This window comes from Notolepis coatsorum (genome assembly GCF_963971535.1).
Source record: "Notolepis coatsorum genome assembly, chromosome: 3".
In the NCBI taxonomy this organism is placed as follows: Eukaryota; Metazoa; Chordata; class Actinopteri; order Aulopiformes; family Paralepididae; genus Notolepis; species Notolepis coatsorum.
The window spans coordinates 10,304,387-10,326,313 of NC_140167.1; the positions used below are offsets into that span (position 1 = coordinate 10,304,387).

General features: G+C 46.0%; 1 protein-coding gene across 1 annotated transcript; it reads left to right on the top strand.

The window, feature by feature from the left end:
- Nucleotides 1-6,821: 6,821 nt before the first annotated feature.
- Nucleotides 6,822-21,214, top strand: LOC311225228 (sex comb on midleg-like protein 4; the record flags this gene model as incomplete). The annotated part of the gene is made up of 7 exons (XM_084310444.1): nucleotides 6,822-7,067; nucleotides 8,061-8,190; nucleotides 9,313-9,513; nucleotides 13,032-13,199; nucleotides 14,534-14,761; nucleotides 20,136-20,281; nucleotides 21,089-21,214. The coding sequence occupies 7 exons, from the start codon at nucleotides 6,822-6,824 to the stop codon at nucleotides 21,212-21,214; spliced, it is 1,245 nt and encodes a 414-aa protein (XP_084166570.1).
- Between the last annotated feature and the right edge of the window lie 713 nt (nucleotides 21,215-21,927).

The following is a 21,927-nucleotide window of genomic DNA, read 5'->3' on the forward strand; positions in this document are numbered from 1 at the left end:
ACAACTTCAAATTGTAACCACATTATCAATGGGAGGGAGTGAGGGTGTTACCCCCTGGTTCCCCCCTGTCAGTCAGTTGCACCTCTTGGGTGGAGAAGAGCACTGGTCGCCGATGCTCTGTCCCCTGGCGTTTGGGGGACTCCTAGCTGGAGAGATGGATACAGTGGCGGTAGCGGAACTGCGTATTCCCCTGAAGTCAGGCCCGGCGGGAAGGCTTGGATGGTGGCCATCACTGACCACAGGGAGCCCTTTGGTCATGCGGTCTTGGGACGGGTGGAAGAAATGGGGTGGATGGTGGATTTCTCAGTTTCTGTGGCCTGGCAAGACGCCGAGACTTGAGCTCCAAGGAGGCTCCAAAGAGAGCGTCTTCAGAGAGGGGGGGGGGGGGGGGGGCGTAGAGGAGGGGTCTTCCTTGGCTCGTCTGGTTTGGATTAGGACAGCCACAAATGATGATCTCTGCATAACGGTAGAGACGGCCATCGCATTGCCAGCACACGGCGTCCGTGGATTTAGCCAGGATTTCCATCTCCTCGGTGTTGAGCTGTTCTTTTCCTGCTGCCACGGTGGACCGGTAGGAAGTAAGAAGAACGGCGTTGTGCGTTAGGGAACACAGCCACGATAAGAAGAACACAGGGAACACAGCCACGATAAGAAGAACACAGGGAACACGGCAGCGATAAGAAGAACACAGGGAACACAGCCACGATAAGAAGAACACAGGGAACACGGCAGCGATAAGAAGAACATAGGGAACACAGCCACGATAAGAAGAACACAGGGAACACAGCCACGATAAGAAGAACACAGGGAACACAGCCACGATAAGAAGAACACAGGGAACACAGCCACGATAAGAAGAACACAGGGAACACGGCAGCGATAAGAAGAACACAGGGAACACGGCAGCGATAAGAAGAACACAGGGAACACAGCCACGATAAGAAGAACACAGGGAACACGGCAGCGATAAGAAGAACACAGGGAACACAGCCACGATAAGAAGAACACAGGGAACACAGCCACGATAAGAAGAACACAGGGAACACGGCAGCGATAAGAAGAACACAGGGAACACAGCAGCGATAAGAAGAACACGGGGAACACAGCAGCGATAAGAAGAACACAGGGAACACAGCAGCGATAAGAAGAACACAGGGAACACGGCAGCGATAAGAAGAACACAGGGAACACGGCAGCGATAAGAAGAACACAGGGAACACGGCAGCGATAAGAAGAACACAGGGAACACGGCAGCGATAAGAAGAACACAGGGAACACGGCAGCGATAAGAAGAACACAGGGAACACGGCAGCGATAAGAAGAACACAGGGAACACAGCAGTGATAAGAAGAACACAGGGAACACAGCCACGATAAGAAGAACACAGGGAACACGGCAGCGATAAGAAGAACACAGGGAACACAGCCACGATAAGAAGAACACAGGGAACACAGCCACGATAAGAAGAACACAGGGAACACGGCAGCGATAAGAAGAACACAGGGAACACAGCAGCGATAAGAAGAACACGGGGAACACAGCAGCGATAAGAAGAACACAGGGAACACAGCAGCGATAAGAAGAACACAGGGAACACGGCAGCGATAAGAAGAACACAGGGAACACGGCAGCGATAAGAAGAACATAGGGAACACAGCAGCGATAAGAAGAACACAGGGAACACGGCAGCGATAAGAAGAACACAGGGAACACAGCAGCGATAAGAAGAACACAGGGAACACAGCAGTGATAAGAAGAACACAGGGAACACAGCAGCGATAAGAAGAACACAGGGAACACGGCAGCGATAAGAAGAACACAGGGAACACGGCAGCGATAAGAAGAACATAGGGAACACGGCAGTGATAAGAAGAACACAGGGAACACAGCAGCGATAAGAAGAACACAGGGAACACGGCAGCGCTAAGAAGAACACAGGGAACACGGCAGCGATAAGAAGAACACAGGGAACACAGCAGCGATAAGAAGAACACAGGGAACACGGCAGCGATAAGAAGAACACAGGGAACACGGCAGCGATAAGAAGAACACAGGGAACACAGCAGCGATAAGAAGAACACAGGGAACACGGCAGCGATAAGAATAACACAGGGAACACGGCAGCGATAAGAAGAACACAGGGAACACGGCAGCGATAAGAAGAACACAGGGAACACAGCAGCGATAAGAAGAACAGAGGGAACACAACAGCAATAAGAACAGCGTTGTGCGTTAGGGAACACAACAGCAATAAGAACACAGGGAACACAGCAGTGATAAGAAGAACAGCGTTGTGCATTAGGGAACACAACAGCAATAAGAAGAACAGTGTTGTGCGTTAGGGAACACAACAGCAATAAGAACAGCGTTGTGCATTAGGGAACACAACAGCAATAAGAAGAACAGCGTTGTGCGTTAGGGAACACAACAGCAATAAGAAGAACAGCGTTGTGCATTAGGGAACACAACAGCAATAAGAAGAACAGCGTTGTGCGTTAGGGAACACAACAGCAATAAGAACAGCGTTGTGCATTAGGGAACACAAAAGCAATAAGAAGAACAGCGTTGTGCATTAGGGAACACAACAGCAATAAGAAGAACAGCGTTGTGCGTTAGGGAACACAACAGCAATAAGAACAGCGTTGTGCATTAGGGAACACAAAAGCAATAAGAAGAACAGCGTTGTGCGTTAGGGAACACAACAGCAATAAGAAGAACAGCGTTGTGCGTTAGGGAACACAACAGCAATAAGAACAGCGTTGTGCATTAGGGAACACAACAGCAATAAGAAGAACAGCGTTGTGCATTAGGGAACACAACAGCGATAAGAACAGTGTTGTGCGTTAGGGAACACAACAGCGATAAGAACAGCGTTGTGCGTTAGGGAACACAACAGCGATAAGAACAGTGTTGTGCGTTAGGGAACACAACAGCGATAAGAACACAGGGAACACAGCAGCAATAAGAAGAACAGCGTTGTGTGGTTAGGGAACACGACAGCAATAAGAAGAACAGTGTTGTGCGTTAGGGAACACAACAGCAATAAGAACAGTGTTGTGCGTTAGGGAACACGACAGCAATAAGAAGAACAGTGTTGTGCGTTAGGGAACACAACAGCGATAAGAAGAACAGCGTTGTGCGTTAGGGAACACAACAGCGATAAGAAGAACAGCGTTGTGCGTTAGGGAACACAACAGCGATAAGAAGAACAGCGTTGTGCGTTAGGGAACACAACAGCGATAAGAAGAACAGCGTTGTGCGTTAGGGAACACAACAGCGATAAGAAGAACAGCGTTGTGCGTTAGGGAACACAACAGCGATAAGAAGAACAGCGTTGTGCGTTAGGGAACACAACAGCGATAAGAAGAACAGCATTGTGCGTTAGGGAACACAACAGCAATAAGAAGAACAGCGTTGTGCATTAGGGAACACAACAGCGATAAGAAGAACAGTGTTGTGCGTTAGGGAACACAACCGCGATGCTTCATCGACGAAGGAAGCCAAGACACCGGGAGGGTGTTCCATTTCTGTACCGGTGCTTTGAGAAGGTGAAGGGGACATCTGTGACTGTGGGTAAAACTCGTCCTCCTCGTCCTGAAACCCCTGCTGAGGCAAGAAGCCCCACAGTGGTGAGCGCTCCCGTGGGACAGCCCTGAAAAGGGCAGTTGAAATGCAGGAGCCGGGAAACGCCGATGGCGAACCACATCATCACGACGCCAGGGCACGGTGTCGAGAGACCGAAGATCCTAGGAGGGCGATTAGTGGCACTGGCAACCACACCTGCTTATATAAACAAAGCAGAGGGGTCCTGGTCAGCGATAGGTGGATTGAGTGGAATTCTTTCAGGGAGCGCCTATAGGCGCCAGGAGCCGTCCAACAGGAGAAGCGTGACGTATCACGTGTACAATTTCTTCCCCTTCGGATGTATATCTTTTTTATGATCTCTTACACAGTTCTGTATATCTGTATGTCTCGTATGTCATAAATGTCCTGATGAATTGAAAATGGGGGACCCCGATGTAAACAAGACAAAAGTCTTTCTCTGGTCTGCATCCTCTTAGCAGTTGTTTTTGTATTGAGCCGTACTGTATTGTACCCATTCTGCTAATCTGTTAATTAAAGTTTTCAATCAATCTATTGGACGTCCTATTGAAATACATGGTCATCCCATAATAGTTTAACAGATTAAATCTAAGCCATATAATATAACTGGGCAATTAATCCAATTTCAATTATGATTTTGTCTTCCCACGATCATGAAGGCAAGATGATCTAGATAAAACTAGTATAGTGCCGCATGCCGTGTTGCTCTCGTTTTCTCTTGTGTTGTAAATGCAGCGCACCTTTCCTTCACACAGCGGTGCGCTCCACCCCTCCCCCCTCAAGCCCAAACAGTAGTTTCAGCTGGTGTTGAGAGGGAGGAGCCACGGCACGTTTCTTCAGTTATTTTTAAACGTCTCTTTGGTAACTTGTTGAAGATGACAGAAAGGCTTGGTCGGGAAGAAAGGAAAAACCGAATTCAGTCACTGTCACATGATGTTCTAAGATTTACATTTTTATTTTATTTTATAATCGCAATTTCAAAATAATGATTATGGTTTTTGCCATAATCGAGCCGCCTTAATAGAATACCACATTTACAGTAAGTTCCCAAGGTTTTCAACATTATAAAACACCTAATTATAAACAATAAAACAACCACATTTTGACCTTGTTTTCGTGTAACCTGATAAACTTTTATCTAATTTTCAGAGAATGAGAAAATACATTGGCCAGAAATGAATGAAAGAATATGGAATATGCTTTAATAATAATAATAACTTTGTTTTATATAGCGCCTTTCAGAGGACCCAAGGTCGCTTAAGACCTATATATGAGATATAAAAACAATAGCATTTTTTTTTAAATAGTAGTAGATAAAACTACCAGAAAGTGCTGGCGTAAGGAAAACTCAGATAGAACTAAATAAAACAAAATTATTCATAGCGAAATCCATTAACTGTTAAATGCAATGCGTGCAAGAGAGAGAGAGAGAGAGAGAGAGAGAGAGAGAGAGAGAGAGAGAGAGAGAGAGAGAGAGAGAGAGAGGGGGAGAATTTCCAGTTAATATTTTATGCACTCTCAGACTTTCAAATGAATTTTCTCATTGTAATTAGCAGCACGAGGCTGGCCCTCAGTCTAATTATATCCACCCAGTTCTGAGTCCAAGTCGCACACTCACACAAAACATGAGAGATAGCAGTCAGGCTTACAGGCTTGTTGCCATGACAACAGAGGAGCCATTCCATCCCCCCTCCCCTCCCCTCTCTCTCTCTCTCTCTCTCTCTCTCTCTCTCTCTCTCTCTCTCACACACACACACACACACACACAAACACAGAGTATTACAGTGGAATCCGCCTTGCTTAAAGATTCGTGCTCTTGCTACTGGAAGCAGGCAGAAAATATATAGAGGAAGAACTACATAGGTTTGTGTGTGGATTCATAGAAACAGCAAAAAAAAAAAGGCAAAGGGGGGGATACTCTCCAATCCTGTTGTGGTGGATGGTGAGTGCATAATATTGACCCGGAACCCTTTTGTTTACCTTGTCCTCCTCCAGTGGTCTGTGTGTGTGTTTGCATGTGAGAGAGATACCATACCACCACCGGTGCCACGAATTATTTATTAATCATACGAATTTCAATTCATTCATTCATTCCAGCTATAATGTGTTGCCGCGCTATAGAATTGTCAGATATGTTCCACAGTGCACCCCCCCCCCCTTCCTTCCTCTTCTTCTTCTTTTTCTTAAAGATTAGGCTGAAAGCTGACATGCTAATGGTAATTCATAGGCGCTGCTGTAGCCATGGTGAAGTCGAGGCCCCCCGGCCCCCCTCTCTCTCTGCCGCTGCTGAATGCATTAGTCTAATGAGATGTCTGCAGCCTAGATGGCGTGCAGCAGCGGAGGCAGAGAGACTAGAGAGAGAGGGAGAGAGAGACAGAGAGAGGGAGAGAGAGAGAGACGGGAAGGAAGAGCAGCGGAAAAACAGATACAGCGGAAAGAGGTGGAGGGGGGGGGAAAGATGGCTCTCGCCGCCGCCGCCTACTGAGGGAGGGGGGTTCGCCGGTAGAGCCGCGTCCTACAAGCCGCGTCCCCGGGACCTCCTATAAGACAAAGGGCTTGGTGGTGGTTCTTCTTCTGAGGCATTCACCATAGAAGACAGCAGGTAGGTAATGCAAAACCCCCCGGTGGTGGTGGAGGGGAGGAGGGGGCTTATCATACTATAGTAGGCTAGAGAGAGAGAGAGGTGCCGCTCATGCTGCACGGGTTGTTGCCTTTGTGTTGTTTGACTTGTCTGTGGTGCAGGTGCCGGTAAAACCGCTCGTCCTCTCCTCCTCCTCCGCCGTGGTGGTGGTCGTGGTGTCTCCTGCTCGGACGCCGGACGGATGTTATTATTATAGGTTGTTTGTTGTTGCTATACCCCCACCCCACGTCAAGCCCCCACCCCCTCCTCCCCCGTCTCAAGCCGCTCTGCATCTATGTGCTAATGCTCAGGGGCTTTAGGGAGATAACATGTGCTGCTGTTTGGTTGTTGTGGACCGGTCTCAGCAGGGGGTGGTAGGGGGGTGAGGTGGTAGGGGGGGGAGGGGGGGGGGGAGTAGCAAGGATATGTTATTAACGTCTACTGTATGTGTCTCGTGACTCTCGTCCATCCGCCGTGGTCTCTCGTTTTCTGATGGATGGTTGTTTATCTCTGTCTTTGTGTGTGTGTGTGTGTGTGTGTCTCCTCTCTCTCTCTCTCTCTCTCTCTCTGCCTCTCTCTGCCCCCCCCCCAGCTCCAGATGAGTGGACCTGCAGTGACTCCACAGAAAGCAGACAGCAACACCAGTGAAATGCAATCGGCTGCGGTGACTCCCTCCTTCCTCCCCAGCAGCCAGTCGTTGTCGGGGAAGATCCCGGGGAGGAAGAGGGGGAGACCCCCGCTCCGCAATGTCGCCAAGATGGATTTTCCAAACCGCGGCGGTTACCCCGAGTCCCTCCCGCCCCTGAAAGTGCCAAAGAAGAGGGGGAGGAAGCCGGGCTTCAAGGTCAGACAGATAGGGGAGGTGGGGGGGGCGTGGAGGGGGGGGGGGGGTGAGCTATAGGCTGTGTGGATACAGCATGTTTAAAAATACATGTGTACCCCCACACACACACACAGACACATACACACAGATGTCTCCGTGCCCTTCAGGTGTCTGTAGTCAGTGTGGGACCCCGAGTTTTTGTCTTTGTTTTTTTCGGCTGCGGTGTCGGACACCGTGTTTTGAATGTTGCCACACGCGGAGAGAAACCGTTTCCTGATGGTCCCCCCCCCCCCCCCCCGGTGTTGTCACCTGGAGCGGAGCCGCACTTGCTCGCCCGCCATCTGCAGCGTTAAGCGATACACGCTAATCGTGTTTCAGTCATTTGGTCAGACGTGTTTCCTTTCACTTCCTAGTAGGGGTGTAACGGTACACAAAAAAAACACGTTCGGTACGTACCTCGGTTTTGAAGTCACGGTTCGGTACGGGTTTCGGTCCAGTGGGGTAAAGTTTGGCTTTCCATGTTCCACTCGGGGGTGATGCAGTGTGCAGTAACTAATTGTACTTGTAGGGGCTGTCAACGAATATTCTATATTGAAATAATTAATAATCGACTTGTAAAGAAAAGAAGAAAAAAATTATAATTATATTAGATTGTGGGAAAAAACAGCCCCCGATGGGCGGTTAACATACCGTTGTATTCGTTCGGTACATACCACAGCTGTTCGGTACGGTACGGTACACACTGAAACGGTTCGGTACGTGTACCTTTACACCCCTACTTCCTAGGTTTTCAAGTCCTACTGTCGCCCTGTATTATTCTCACGACGTGCCAACGTGTCAGTGTTGTCAACACAGCTCATTGGCCCATTCAATGAGCATCACCTGTTATTCCATCACTACAAAGATGTCTGTGACGATGAGGTCACTGAATACGATGAGCAGGATATAGCCTGCGTCGTGTGTAAAATGAACAAATCGGGAGTACAAATAAACAACATATTTTTTTGCCTTCAGCTCAAACCCAGGATGGTGATGACGCCGCTGGCCATCTCTCCGCCCAGCAGCACCCCTGAACCGGACATGAGCTCCATCCCTCAGGACGCTGCCACCGTCCCTCACTCCGCCACGCCCCAGGTGCTCACAGGTAATGAGGCGCTTCACACCCCTCACTCCGCCACCACCCCTCACTCCGCCAGGCCCCAGGTGCTCACAGCGCTTCACACCCCTCACTCCGCCAGGACCCAGGTGCTCACAGCGCTTCACACCCCTCACTCCGCCAGGACCCAGGTGCTCACAGCGCTTCACACCCCTCACTCCGCCACGCCCCAGGTGCTCACAGGTAATGAGGCGCTTCACACCCCTCACTCCGCCACACCCCTCACTCTGCCACACCCCTCACTCTGCCACACCCCTCACTCTGCCACCACCCCTCACTCCGCCACGCCCCTCACTCCGCCACGCCCCAGGTGCTCACAGGTAATGAGGCGCTTCACACCCCTCACTCTGCCACACCCCTCACTCTGCCACACCCCTCACTCCGCCACGCCCCTCACTCCGCCACACCCCAGGTGCTCACAGCGCTTCACGCCCCTCACTCCGCCACACCCCAGGTGCTCACAGCGCTTCACGCCCCTCACTCCGCCACACCCCAGGTGCTCACAGCGCTTCACGCCCCTCACTCCGCCACACCCCAGGTGCTCACAGCGCTTCACGCCCCTCACTCCGCCACACCCCAGGTGCTCACAGCGCTTCACGCCCCTCACTCCGCCACACCCCAGGTGCTCACAGCGCTTCACGCCCCTCACTCCGCCACACCCCAGGTGCTCACAGCGCTTCACGCCCCTCACTCCGCCACACCCCAGGTGCTCACAGCGCTTCACGCCCCTCACTCCGCCACACCCCAGGTGCTCACAGCGCTTCACGCCCCTCACTCCGCCAGGCCCCGGGTGCTCACAGGTACGAGGCGCTTCTGACTTCTGACCCTACAGTGGGAAGAGCACATGATTCACAGCTACTGGTTTCAGTAAACACACCCATAGATTGTATGAAGTAACAGTCTGTCTATCTATCTATCTATCTATCTATCTATCTATCTATCTATCTATCTATCTATCTATCTATCTATCTATCTATCTATCTATCTATCTATCTATCTATCTATCTATCTATCTATCTATCTATCTATCTATCTATCTATCTACCTACCTACTGTACCTACCTACCTACCTACCTACCTACCTACCTATATATATCTCTGTCTCTGTAGTCTGTATCTACATCAACAAGCTGGCCAACACGGGGCCCAACCTGGACAGGAAGAGGGTGCAGCAGCTCCCGGATCACTTCGGGCCGGACCGCCCCTCCGTGGTGCTGCAGCAGGCGGTCCAGGGCTGCATCGACAGCGCCTTCCAGCAGAAGGCCGTGTTCACGCTGCTCACGCAGGGCTACGGGGGAGAGAAGATATCAGGTATCTTACAACAAATACATCACTGGGTGTCGGGCTACGCTCTCATATCGGTTCTGTTCGCGTCCGAGGGAACTCTCGACACAAACGCTGACAGGGGAGATGTTCACATGTGTCCGACTCGGGCGGCGCAGGTCTCTTACGTCGGGAAGTGTCTCTTTCGGTCTCGAGAAAGAAGAGCCCGCGCTCGGCTGTCGTTCAGCCTCACACACCGGTTTGATTGTACGCACGTTTCAGGCTCTCTGGACCAGGGGTCGGCAACCTTAGGCACGAGTGCCACCATTGGCAGGCGGTATCTTAACCAATGGCACGCTAGCAAGTGTGTAAGAGAGGAACCTTTTTGGAAATGTTGTGTAAGGCTATGTGTCCACTAAAAGCCTTTTTTTCACGGCGGACCGCTTTGAAAAGCAAAAATATGCATGCTCAGAGCGTTTCCAGAGCGTCTCGCGACTCCCGCGGCTCCGCCACTTGTTCGATTTTGATTGGTCGGTCGAAAAAAGTTACCTTGATGAGCGGCGCGTTCCTCTCCAAAAGTTTAACTATTTTCAACTTTAGGCGCTGGGAGCGCTCCGCCCAAAAACGCTAGCCGCCGAGAGCGCTAAAACGCGAGGCGCGGCACTGGGAAAAGGAGCGAGCCTGTCGCGTCTCCAGCATAGAAATTAATGACAGAAAGGAGCTGGCAACTCATAAAAAGCTGGCTGTGGACACGTCGCCTAAGTGTCCTCTCATCCCCACGCCGAGTTACCTCTTTCACAGCCATTGGCAGTTGCACAGCCCAGACAAGGCTGAATGTGTCCAGGTATGGCAAGCAAGCATCTCATAACGAGGGCAGCATTCCTGTATAGCGCTCTTACGTACATATAATTATGAGAGGAAAATGGTTATTAAAACTATTGCTATGCACGTTATATGGATATATGGATGGAATAGAATTACAGATCTGTTGGAGATTTACATTTTGATGTGGTGTCATAATTAAACTTACAGTAATGTTAACCTTAATGTTGATATGGCACACTGATGATTACGTAACAATAACATTTTAAAAAGGCACTTTGTATCAAAAAGGTTGCTGACCGCCGCTGCTCTAGACCGTCGTCAGTGTGTTGCAAGTACACAAACTTAACAGATTGAACAAGGCAATGGTTCTGTGATCTGGACATAAGCAATACGCATTACGGCTGGGAGCTATACCAAATATTAAGGTGTTTTAAGGTCCACGCAAAGGTATGGATTTGAACAATACCATTGTCAATGATATACAGTATACAAATCTTAAATTATACATTTTAATCCTTACAGCAGCACTATAAACATTTTGAGATAGAAACTTTATTAAAACACGAATGAAAAAGCACCGTGACATATGTATTGCAAAAAAAAGACACCAAGAAGATGTCAAATCATACTGTTATTTGCACTGGACAAAAAACAAACACCGTTATCGAACGTTATCACTAACAAAAAACATGACCTCGGCTCCATTGGTCGCTTTCAGCCTGACCTCAGGCAGGGTAGCGCAACACCTCCCACAATGCAACAGCAATTCAATGTAGTCTCTTTGGGTCAGTGGGGGAGGGGCGGTGTGGGTGGGTGGGTGGGTGGGTGGGTGGTTTGGATGGAATATACATACATTGCGTCATATACTTAACTAATAAGAGTAGGTATGGATATATACAGATATAGATACATTTATATACAGTGTGGGTATATATAGATATATGTGTGTGGGTATATATACAGATATATATACAGATAAAACTAAAAGAAGAATACCTTCAAAAGAAAGAAGGGACCACACACTCCTCAGGACTGGTTTTAGCTTTTTTATTGCACAACACGTTTCGCTTCTGCTTCCTCCTGAGGAAGCAGAAGCGAAACACGTTGTGCAATAAAAAAGCAAAAACCAGTCCTGAGGAGTGTGCGGTCCCTTCTTTCTTTTGAAGGTATTCTTCTTTTAGTTTTATACATCTCTCTTGCGCTGACCTGCACCTCCAGTCGGGGTACAACTAGATGTGCACAAGTCTTATTTAGTTTAATATATATACAGATATACACTAATGTATGTGTATGTCAAAGCCACAGAAGAAATACTGAACGACAACATGTATAGTGAACCTCCAACCTGACTACCACCAAGTGTTTAAAGGGGAACTATTTTACTATTTCTTTCACTATTTGGGCACTTTTACACAATTCTTGTGAGTCTATGGAACACCTCTGTAAGTTTTTTTTCAAAAAGATTCATTGTTTTGTATTTCTAATCAAGTACTCAAAAACAGCATTTTTCTACCTCAAGATCTTAAGCCGTTTTGAGGCTGGGCTCCAACCACTGTGTGGCCTGGTGCCAACTGCCACACCAACTGCCACATTATTATGCAGCTGAGAAACCTCTGACATCACAGATATGCAGATTTTCAGATGACTCAGTTCAGTGAGGGTGAATATTGTGAGAGGATTTAGATAATTAGAGACATAGATTAGAGACATAGATCCTATAAATTTAAGTCCACATAGCTAGGAAACAATGCTAAACACTGAAAAAGGCCATTTATAAGATAGTTCCCCTTTAAAGTCTTCTCCACTTTAAACACCCGAAAATACCTTTTGATTCTCCACCTACACTGAAATACCATCTAATGTATCTGTTTGTGTCTTGTGTTCTTGCCATTTCTGTTTTTCCATCATCATACGTTTCAAGTTTGTTTATTACAGTAATTGTCATAGTAAAATACAGAATACTTTATCATGAAATGCTTTTTTCCCCTGTATGAGCCCCTGGGAGTGTGCTTCGTACAGTAATGGATAAAAAGTATAAAATAGAAAAAGTCAAAAGTACGTCAAATAAAGTGTTCAGTCAATATACATATAATACAATTATACAATACAGAGTACAAATAGTTACAGGGAGGTACAATGCAGAAATGGGATGAGGTACAAACTTAAGGTGCAATGAGGTATGTATGAATTGTAATGCAAATCTCTTTACTAATAAATATAAAGTAGGGATGATCGATATTGGCTTTTTTACCGATACCGATATTGTCCAACTCTTAATTTCCGATAACCGATATCAACCGATACCGATATATGTGGGGTTCCCCCCCCCCCCATAATTTCAGGTAATTAACATTACATATCTCTTGTTGTGGAATTAACACAACATTATGCATACTTTTGACAATAAATAAAATCAGAATTTGTTCTTACTTGCTTGCCTGGGTAAATAAAGGTTATCGAAATGTAAAAAAAAAAAAATTATTATAATAATTTTTTTTTGAAAACCGCTACCGATATTTTCCGATATCACATTTTAAGGCAGATAATATCGGACATCCCTAATATAAAGTGTCTAAAGTGAGTAAAGTGGGTGATAAGGTGAGTGTGTACGACGTGTGGATGTGTGTGCTGCTGTAAATAAGAAAAGAAAAAGACCTCGCTAGAAATGCACACAAACATGTTAAAAAAAAAAAGAAGAAAAAAAAACTGTCTCCTGCGATCTCATTGTTTCTCCTTCGCAGCCACGTTCGACGGGAAGCAGCATCTGCTGAGTCTCCCCGTGGTGAACAGCATCGGCTACGTCCTGCGCTTCCTGAAGAAGCTCTGCCGCAGCCTGCACTGTGAGAACCTCTTCAGCGACCAGCCCATCGCCGCGCTGCTGCACAGCGGGGAGGCGTACCACTCTGACGGTACTCTGCACACACACTCTCCCAGTTTGGCCCCTTTACGGAGGGGGGGGGGGGGGGGGGGCACTTAGCGGAGGGTGAAACCCACTTACTTACGCTCACGACCACCACCGTTTCTATTCGCGGGGGAAGTGAAATAAATATAATAAACCGGCCTCTTTTCACGGGTCAAATCCCTAGTGGAGAGATGACGGTGAGGAGTGTCAGATTGACGCAGGTTATGTGGAAAATAGGGTTTTCCTTTGGGAAATGAAACGGAATTACTACTCTGGGAGAAAAGGTTGTATTTATTGGTGATTATTGGTGTTACTGTGATAATTGATTGGAGTTTTATAAAAGTACCTTTTATTATTTTATTTTATTTCAAACCTTTATTTAATAAACTCGAAAGGCAACTGAGGTTTCTCTCATTTACAGTCAGGTTTGAGTGTACATACAGAAATAAGCAAAAAACAAAAGGCATATAAAATCACACAGCATATAAAATCATAACAATAAGGCAATGAGGCGGCCGGGTGGCGCAGGGGACATTGCGCTCGTCACCAACGCAAGAGACACCGGGTTCGAATCCGGCTGTCGGCGTTGCCTCCGGCTTGGGCCGGCCGTCATACTAACTCAATTGGCAGAGTCAGCGGGTGGGGAGTCGAAGGGTGGTAGTCTGGTCGTTGTGAACAGCGACTCCTACAGGTCGGTTTGGGCGCCTGCACAGCAAAGTCAGGAAAATGGCGGGGGCAGTGTGAGCTTCCCGCACGTTACTCCTCGCCAAATGAGAGTCCGCACTGGCAGGTGAAAAGATGTGACTGGCTGCCTCCACATGTATCGGAGGGGACATGTGATGCAAGGCTTCTATCCTCCCTATGACCGGCCAGTGGGGGGCATATGCGAGCAACGAAAAAGTAGATAAAAAAAAAATGAGGATAACAAATAAATTAAAACACGTACAACTTGATTGACAAAGGTTGGAGATCAAGGTTTTAAACTCTGTGATATTATACCACTGTATCACTGAGTAGAGCGTGTCGTCGAGCCTTCGGACCAGAAGTGTAACCAGTTCAGTTCAGACGGAGTTGATGATGAATGACGTCACGCGTCGTTCATCAGTGAGGACAAAATTATTTGATTTGATTCATCATTGACGTCTTTATTTCTCCATTTCCCCCCAACTGGATGAGAAAATATGACACCCAACAAAAACATCTGCCATTCCACACTTAATGAGACAGATGAATGGAGAACATTCTGTATGCTTACTCATCCTAGTACCTAGTCAATTCAGCGTCATTGCAACTTCACTATAACCTTCAACGTGTAAAAACAATGTTGTTTCCGACACACAGTTGAGACGTCCATGGCGGACGACTACCATCTGGACCAATCGGACTCCAAGCGGTACTCTGTGGACCCGGGTGAATCCGCCTTCTGCTCCATAAGCTCCTCCTACTCGCCAAAGGCCTCCTACGGGTTCCGGTCGTCCCAGCAGTTCTCCTCCACCGGCTCCGCCCCCATGAGCATGTGCAGGCAGACGTCCAGCAGCCCCAACACCTTCCCGGAGAGCAACAGGACAGGTGAGCCGGCCAACAGCTTGGCCCCCGCCCCCGCCCCCAGTGGCCGCCCACAGGTGGTGTCAAATTTCATTCACATTCAGTTCTATTTGCCACATGCAACAAGTACAATGGAATTCTTACTCTCCGTCTGCTCCACAGCTTAAAGGAATAAAAAAGCAACAATTAACAGAGTAAAAAAAAAAAAAAAAAGTATTTATATACAATAAACTGTCTGTGCAATGACATAAGTACAAGTAAGTATAAGTAAATAAAAATAAGTACATATTCGACGAGTTAAAAATAATTGCACATTATATTGATGCACGAGAGTGCAGTAAAGTGGCTGAGCAGTGTAGCAGCGTTTGAGTCCAGTAATGAGCATTGTAGCAGCGTTTGAGTCCAGTAATGAGCATTGTAGCAGCGTTTGAGTCCAGTAATGAGCATTGTAGCAGCGTTCGAGTCCAGTAATGAGCAGTGTAGCAGCGTTTGAGTCCAGTAATGAGCATAGTAGCAGCATTTGAGTCCTGTAATGAGCAGTGTAGCAGCGTTTGAGTCCAGTAATGAGCGTTGTAGCAGCGTTTGAGTCCAGTAATGAGCGTTGTAGCAGCGTTTGAGTCCAGTAATGAGCGTTGTAGCAGCGTTTGAGTCCAGTAATGAGCGTTGTAGCAGCGTTTGAGTCCAGTAATGAGCAGTGTAGCAGCGTTTGAGTCCAGTAATGAGCATTGTAGCAGCGTTTGAGTCCAGTAATGAGCAGCGTAGCAGCGTTTGAGTCCAGTAATGAGCAGTGTAGCAGCGTTTGAGTCCAGTAATGAGGCCCCTTTCGCTGAATGTTTAGGATGCCCGTTCGTCCTCCATGTTGGAAGAGACCACGGTTGTGTTGATGTCTGAGAGATCTATCGACAAAAACAACATCATTTGCTGTTTTATTACTGGATCTTGAAAACGAATCGCAGTGGAACAGTAATATCGTGCTTTTTTCCAAAGTTTTACCTACTCTGTCACAGCACGGAAATTAGGCATTTTCTTTGAAGTGGTTACCAATGGTTACAGGCAGCCATGTTGGAAGAAAGAACTACACACAACATTCCATGCGAGGTGTCTATCAACCGCTATTTGACTCACCGTTAGATTAGATTCAAATGTTTAATTTGTCATCATACAGCACAAGTACAGTACAACAAAAATAAGTTTGGCATCCAACCAGAGTGCAAATGTAACAGTAAAGTGTAATAGTAATATACAATGTACAGGTGATCAAACTGGGTATAATATATATATATTAGTACTACTGAGTGTAGTGCTAATCAGATGTATGTACAGAGTTGTAGTGTTACACTGGCTTCCTATACATTTTAGAATTAATTTCAAGATCCTGGTGCTCACTTTTAGAGCTTTGCACGGCCAGGCACCAGAATATTTAACCGACCTGCTGGAACCATATGTGCCCAGCAGGACCCTGAGGACAGCTGACCAGGACCTGTTGGTCATTCCGCGCACCAGGTTGATCACCAAAGGTGACAGAGCCTTTCAGTCTGTAGCGCCTAGACTCTGGAAGGCCCTTCCTCGTGGCCTAAGAGCTGCAGCGTCTGTTGACATTTAAAAAAAGAAATCAGCTAAAAACATTACTGTTTAAACAGGCCTTTGGGTAATGTTTGAGCTTCTCCTCCAGGTATAAAATATGTATTTTTTTTTCTCAGTGATGCATTGTGTTTTTGTTCTGTCTCTTATCTCTTGAATGGTTCTTGCTTTTTATTTTTATATTTAATATTTTATTTTATTTCTGCTGTATGTAAAGCACTTTGTGAGTTGTCTCTGTGAAAAGTGCTATATAAATAAACTTTACTTACTTACTTACTTACTATTAATATGTACAGTGATACAGATAAAGACAGTATGGTAGTGAGTCATACTGTCCGGCAGTGTAACTAGTAGTAAGAGTAGGTAAGGGATATGTACAGATATAGATATAGAATCTACTGATATGTCAAAATATCATCTGGCTATCATAACTACACCCTGCACTCTTGGTAAAAAGCCATGACGCCACCCAATTCACACGTGGTCAGTCAATGTTTGTGAAGATGCACCTCTCTTCCCTAAAGCTAAAGATCAGAGAGAGAACAGTGGAACTGATAAATCGGAGAGAGAACACTGGAACTGATAAATCAGAGAGAGAACACTGGAACTGATAAATCAGAGAGAGAACACTGGAACTGATAAATCAGAGAGAGAGAACAGCGGAACTGATCAATCAGAGAGAGAACAGCGGAACTGATCAATCAGAGAGAGAACAGTGGAACTGATAAATCAGAGAGAACAGTGGAACTGATCAATCAGAGAGAGAACAGTGGAACTGATAAATCAGAGAGAGCACACTGGAAGTTCTGGAACTGATAAATCAGAGAGAGAACAGCGGAACTGATCAATCAGAGAGAGAACACTGGAACTGATCATTTGGGGGTTGATCCATTGACAGTAACTGGGGCACAGTTTTTATGAGCCTCACATTTTTTTGTGACTCAACTTAAAGGAACACGTCAACATTATGGGAAATGTGCTTACCATCTTCTCCAGAGTCAGACATTCCGTAGAGTCCGTCCTCTCTGTGTGTTCAGTAGAAAGCTTATGATGAATTGAAAATGGGGGACCCTGATGTAAACAAGACGAAAGTCTTTCTCTGGTCTGCATCCCCTTAACAATTGTATGTATTGAGCTGTACTGTACTGTACCCATTCTGCAATCTGTTAATAAAGTTTTCAATCAATCAATCAATCAATCAATCGGCTATCCGGCTGCAAGCTAGCCTAGCTTAGCACAAATAAATGCATGGAATATGGACCACTAGCCTAGCTTAAAACTCTGGGAGAGGTGTTCTTGGCCAAGAGCTAGGCTAGCTGGTCTGTATCCTCTTCCATTCATTTGTGCTAAGCTATAGGCTAGCTTGCAGCCGGATAGCTTTCTACTGAACGCACAGAAAAGAAATTGGTATCCATCTTCTTGTCTCTCTCTGGAGAAGACGTGAGCACATTTCTCATAAAGTTCCTTTAACATTTTATAGCTCCACAAAGTCAGTGCCCCCTTCATGGTCTATTCATCATCCAGGTGATGTCACAAATGTGAAGGTTCTGTCTCCTAGCTTCAACAGAGAGTGGTACAGTACATGTTCACAAACTGTCTTGAGAGGTGCAGGCATTAGCTAGACAAGAGATAATGTCAATTCTTAAAAGAACACGCCAACATTTTGGGGAAATTAGCTTATCGTCTTCTCCAGAGAGAGACAAGAAGATACCAAGTTAGTTTCCTCTCCTTGCATTCAGTAGAAAGTTATCTGGCTGCATGTTAGCCTAGCTTAACACAATGAATGGAAGTGGACAGTGATGGGTAGCCTAGGCATTGTCCAACTAAACACCTCTCCCGAGGGCTAACCGGCACTTTCCGCTTCCATTCATTGTGCTAAGCTAGGCTAACCAGATGGCTTTCTACTGAACGCACAGCGAGGAAACTATGGTATCTATCTTATTGTCTCTCTCTCTGGAGAAGACGATAAGATAATTTCCCAAAATGTTGGCGTGTTCCTTTAACATGAGCAGCATTTCCATTTAAAGTTAGTCTGGTACTTTAGATAATTTCAGACAAACATAGGTATGTGAACGCCATACGTTAGCAGAAAGGAAGTGAGTCTAAAAAGCAGTAAAGTAGAATTCATCATGTACTATAATGCTGTATGCCGTATATATATTTGTATTCTTACCATATATCTATCTATCCACATCTGTCTATACATACCTGCATATAATCCTTTTTGCGCATCTGTAGATACTATACAATATCTATATATGTACATATCCCTTACCTACTCTTACTAGTTACGCTGTTGGCCAGTATGACTTACTACTACCATAGTGTCTTTATATACCTGTATCATTGTACATATTAATACTACAACTCTGTACGTACATCTGATTAGCACTATTACTCAGTAGTACTGATTTATATATTGTATACCCAATTTAATCACCTGTACATTGTGTATTACTATTGCACTTTACTATTGCACTTGACTACGGTAAATGCCATAGTCAAGTCATGCTTCTTCCAACTCCGCAACATCAGTAAAATAAAAACAATCCTTTCCCCCGTCGACCTGGAAACGGTAGTCAATGCATTCATCACATCACGCCTTGACTACTGCAATGCCCTCTACACCGGCATCAGTCAGGCAGCCATGTCCCGCCTCAAAATGGTCCAGCACTCTGCAGCTAGGTTCCTTACCGGCACCAGAAAGAGAGAGCACATCACACCAGTCCTAGCCTCCCTACACTGGCTCCCAGTCCCACTTAGAATAGATTTCAAAATCCTCCTCCTCACCTTCAAGGCACTATCGGGTGCAGCACCCCTTTACATCACCGAGCTCATCACCCCCTACGCAGCACCCAGGTCACGGCAAGCGTAAACGCTCAAAAGGCAAACCGTAAACAGAACCCGAAGCGAACCAAGACCGCAGTGTGTACACAAACTAGAGGGGGGAGAGGGGGGGGGGGGGGGTTCGCACTCTGACCTGGAATGAGGACGGTACGGACCGGTACGGACAGAATTGAGTGAGTGAGAAAGGCCCCTGAGATCCTCTAACCAGGCTCGGCTGGTCCCCCCCCCCGCACCAGACTAAAAAAGAGAGGCGATCGCTCCTTCAAGGCCGTAGCCCCCAAACTATGGAACCAGCTTCCCCTGGAGATTCGAAAACCCACTTTTATTCCCTAGCCTTCGATTAATCCTGATTCTCCCACACCCTAACCCACACACTCCCATGCAATTTTATCCTGCCCCCTCCCTCTTGTATCTCTTCTTGTGCTCCTCTGTCCCCGGTGTGCTATACTGTACTTTGTGCTCCCCTATCCGCTTGTCCTATTTTTTGAATGTACTGTCCTGTCCTGTTGTGCCTTTTTGTATTTGTGTATTTTATGGGACATTGATTTTATGCTTTGACTGTACTGTACAGCACTTTGGTTGGCTCTCGAGCTTTTAAATGTGCTCTATAAATAAATTACTTGACTTGACTTGACTTGACTTACTGTTACATTTGCACTCTGGTTGGATGCCAAACTTCTTTTTGTTGTACTGTACTTGTGCTGTATGATGATGACAATACATTAAAATCTAATCTGCTCTCTCTTATCTCATATCTCTGAAGGTTGCAACTTTTTCTTCTGACAGCGAAAATTAGCCTAAAGATATTGAAGATCTCTGTCTCTTTCTCTTTCTTTTTCTCTCTCTCAATGTCTCTTTCTTTCTCTGTCTGTCTCTGTCTCTCTCTCTCTCTCTCTCTCTCTCTCTCTGTCTGTCTCTCTTTCTTTCTTTCTCTCCTTCTTTCTTTCTCTCCCTCTCTTTCCCTCTCTAGGTTACAACCCGTCTCCTGAGTCCCAGGAGTCCAAGGCTCCCCCCAATAAGGACCCGACTACCTGGTCCGTGGAGGACGTGGTGTGGTTTCTCAGGGACGCAGACTCCCAGGCCCTGGGCCCTCACGCCGACGTCTTCAGGAAACACGTAGGTTCACATCATCGCACTCAATTGAGCCCGGTATCAAACCCTGCCCTCTTTTCCTCTATCCCCCAATCGCAACCGTCGCTTTTCCCCCGGGAAGCAACAGTTACAATCGGAGCGTTGAGGAAAAGAGGGCGGGGTTTCGACGTGGGTCAACCCTCTTTCCATTCAACCCTTTCAGCTGTACGTTTTGGGGAATTTTATCATGGAATTCTAGAACATTATGTTGAACCGAATCATTCAGGGCTTCATTTAATACATCATGCAGAACCGAATCATTCAGGGCTTCATTTAATACATTATGTTGAACTGAATCATTCAGGGCTTCATTTAATACATCATGTTGAACTGAATCATTCAGGGCTTCATTTAATACATCATGTTGAACTGAATCATTCAGGGCTTCATTTAATACATCATGCAGAACTGAATCATTCAGGGCTTCATTTAATACATCATGCAGAACTGAAGCTTCTGTCTCATTTGCTACATCATGTATCAAGAATTCCTCAGTGATGAATTCTTCATCCAGAAAATCACGCAAGATCGTACACCTTAACCCTTTCACTGCCACACGACAGAAGGTTAACCCTTTACTATCACACAACCGACGGCGATCCACGGAGCTAATGATGCTAATGATGGAGCATCGCCGTCGGTTGTGTGATAGTAAAGGGCTAACCTTCTGTATTGTCACAGTGAAAGGGTTAACCTTCTGTCGTGTGGCAGTGAAAGGGTTAAAGGGTTGGCTGGAGGGGAAACTCAATTCAAGAATGATCTGTTTTTAACGAGAACCTCTGCTTTTCACAGGAGATAGATGGAAACGCTTTGTTACTTCTGAAGAGTGACATGATGATGAAATACCTGGGACTGAAGCTGGGCCCGGCCTTGAAGCTCTGCTACCACATCGATAAAGTAAAGCAGACCAAGTTCTGAAAAGGCTCCCGAAAAGGGTGCGATCCAACCACACATTTTGCTGACAATATTTTTTGCATTTTTCAAGATGTCATTTAATAAGGGGGTTCAAATGAATCTCTATTTTTTTTATATATTTTTTTCCATTTTGTATGATTTCAGCGAGGATTTGGAATTTTAACGGTTCTCAATTTGTGGAATCTTTACTCCCTAGACATGTCAATCAAGACGGGATTCAAGAAAAAATAATGTAGTAGTAACGGAGTCGATTGACCTATCTCAAGCCCCGCCCTCTTTTCTCGATCCTCCAATCACGACAGTTGTGATTGGAGGCTTGAGAAAAGAGGGCAGGGCTTGAGATGGGTCAATTGAAATACCCCGGGTCTACTGATTGAGCAACAGGAGAAGGTTTCAAGTTGATTTGATGCTTTCATCTTCTGACTAAGAAATGTGTAGTGAAATACATTTTATACTGTATGTACTCACTGTCCCCAAACTCACAAGGATGCTCTGAACTCATTCATTCAATAACGTGCTGATACAGGCAAACAGTGGGTTCCCTGCTACCTTGATTAGATTTAAGAGTTTAAAAAATTCCTTTTGATACAATTTCACTGTGTAAAAGAAAAAAAAGTAGAATAATTTTTTTTTTTTCGTTTTATAATTTGAATACAAAACAATATAGCCAAAACGAAATAAAACAAAAACAATAGCTATATACGAAGACAAAGATA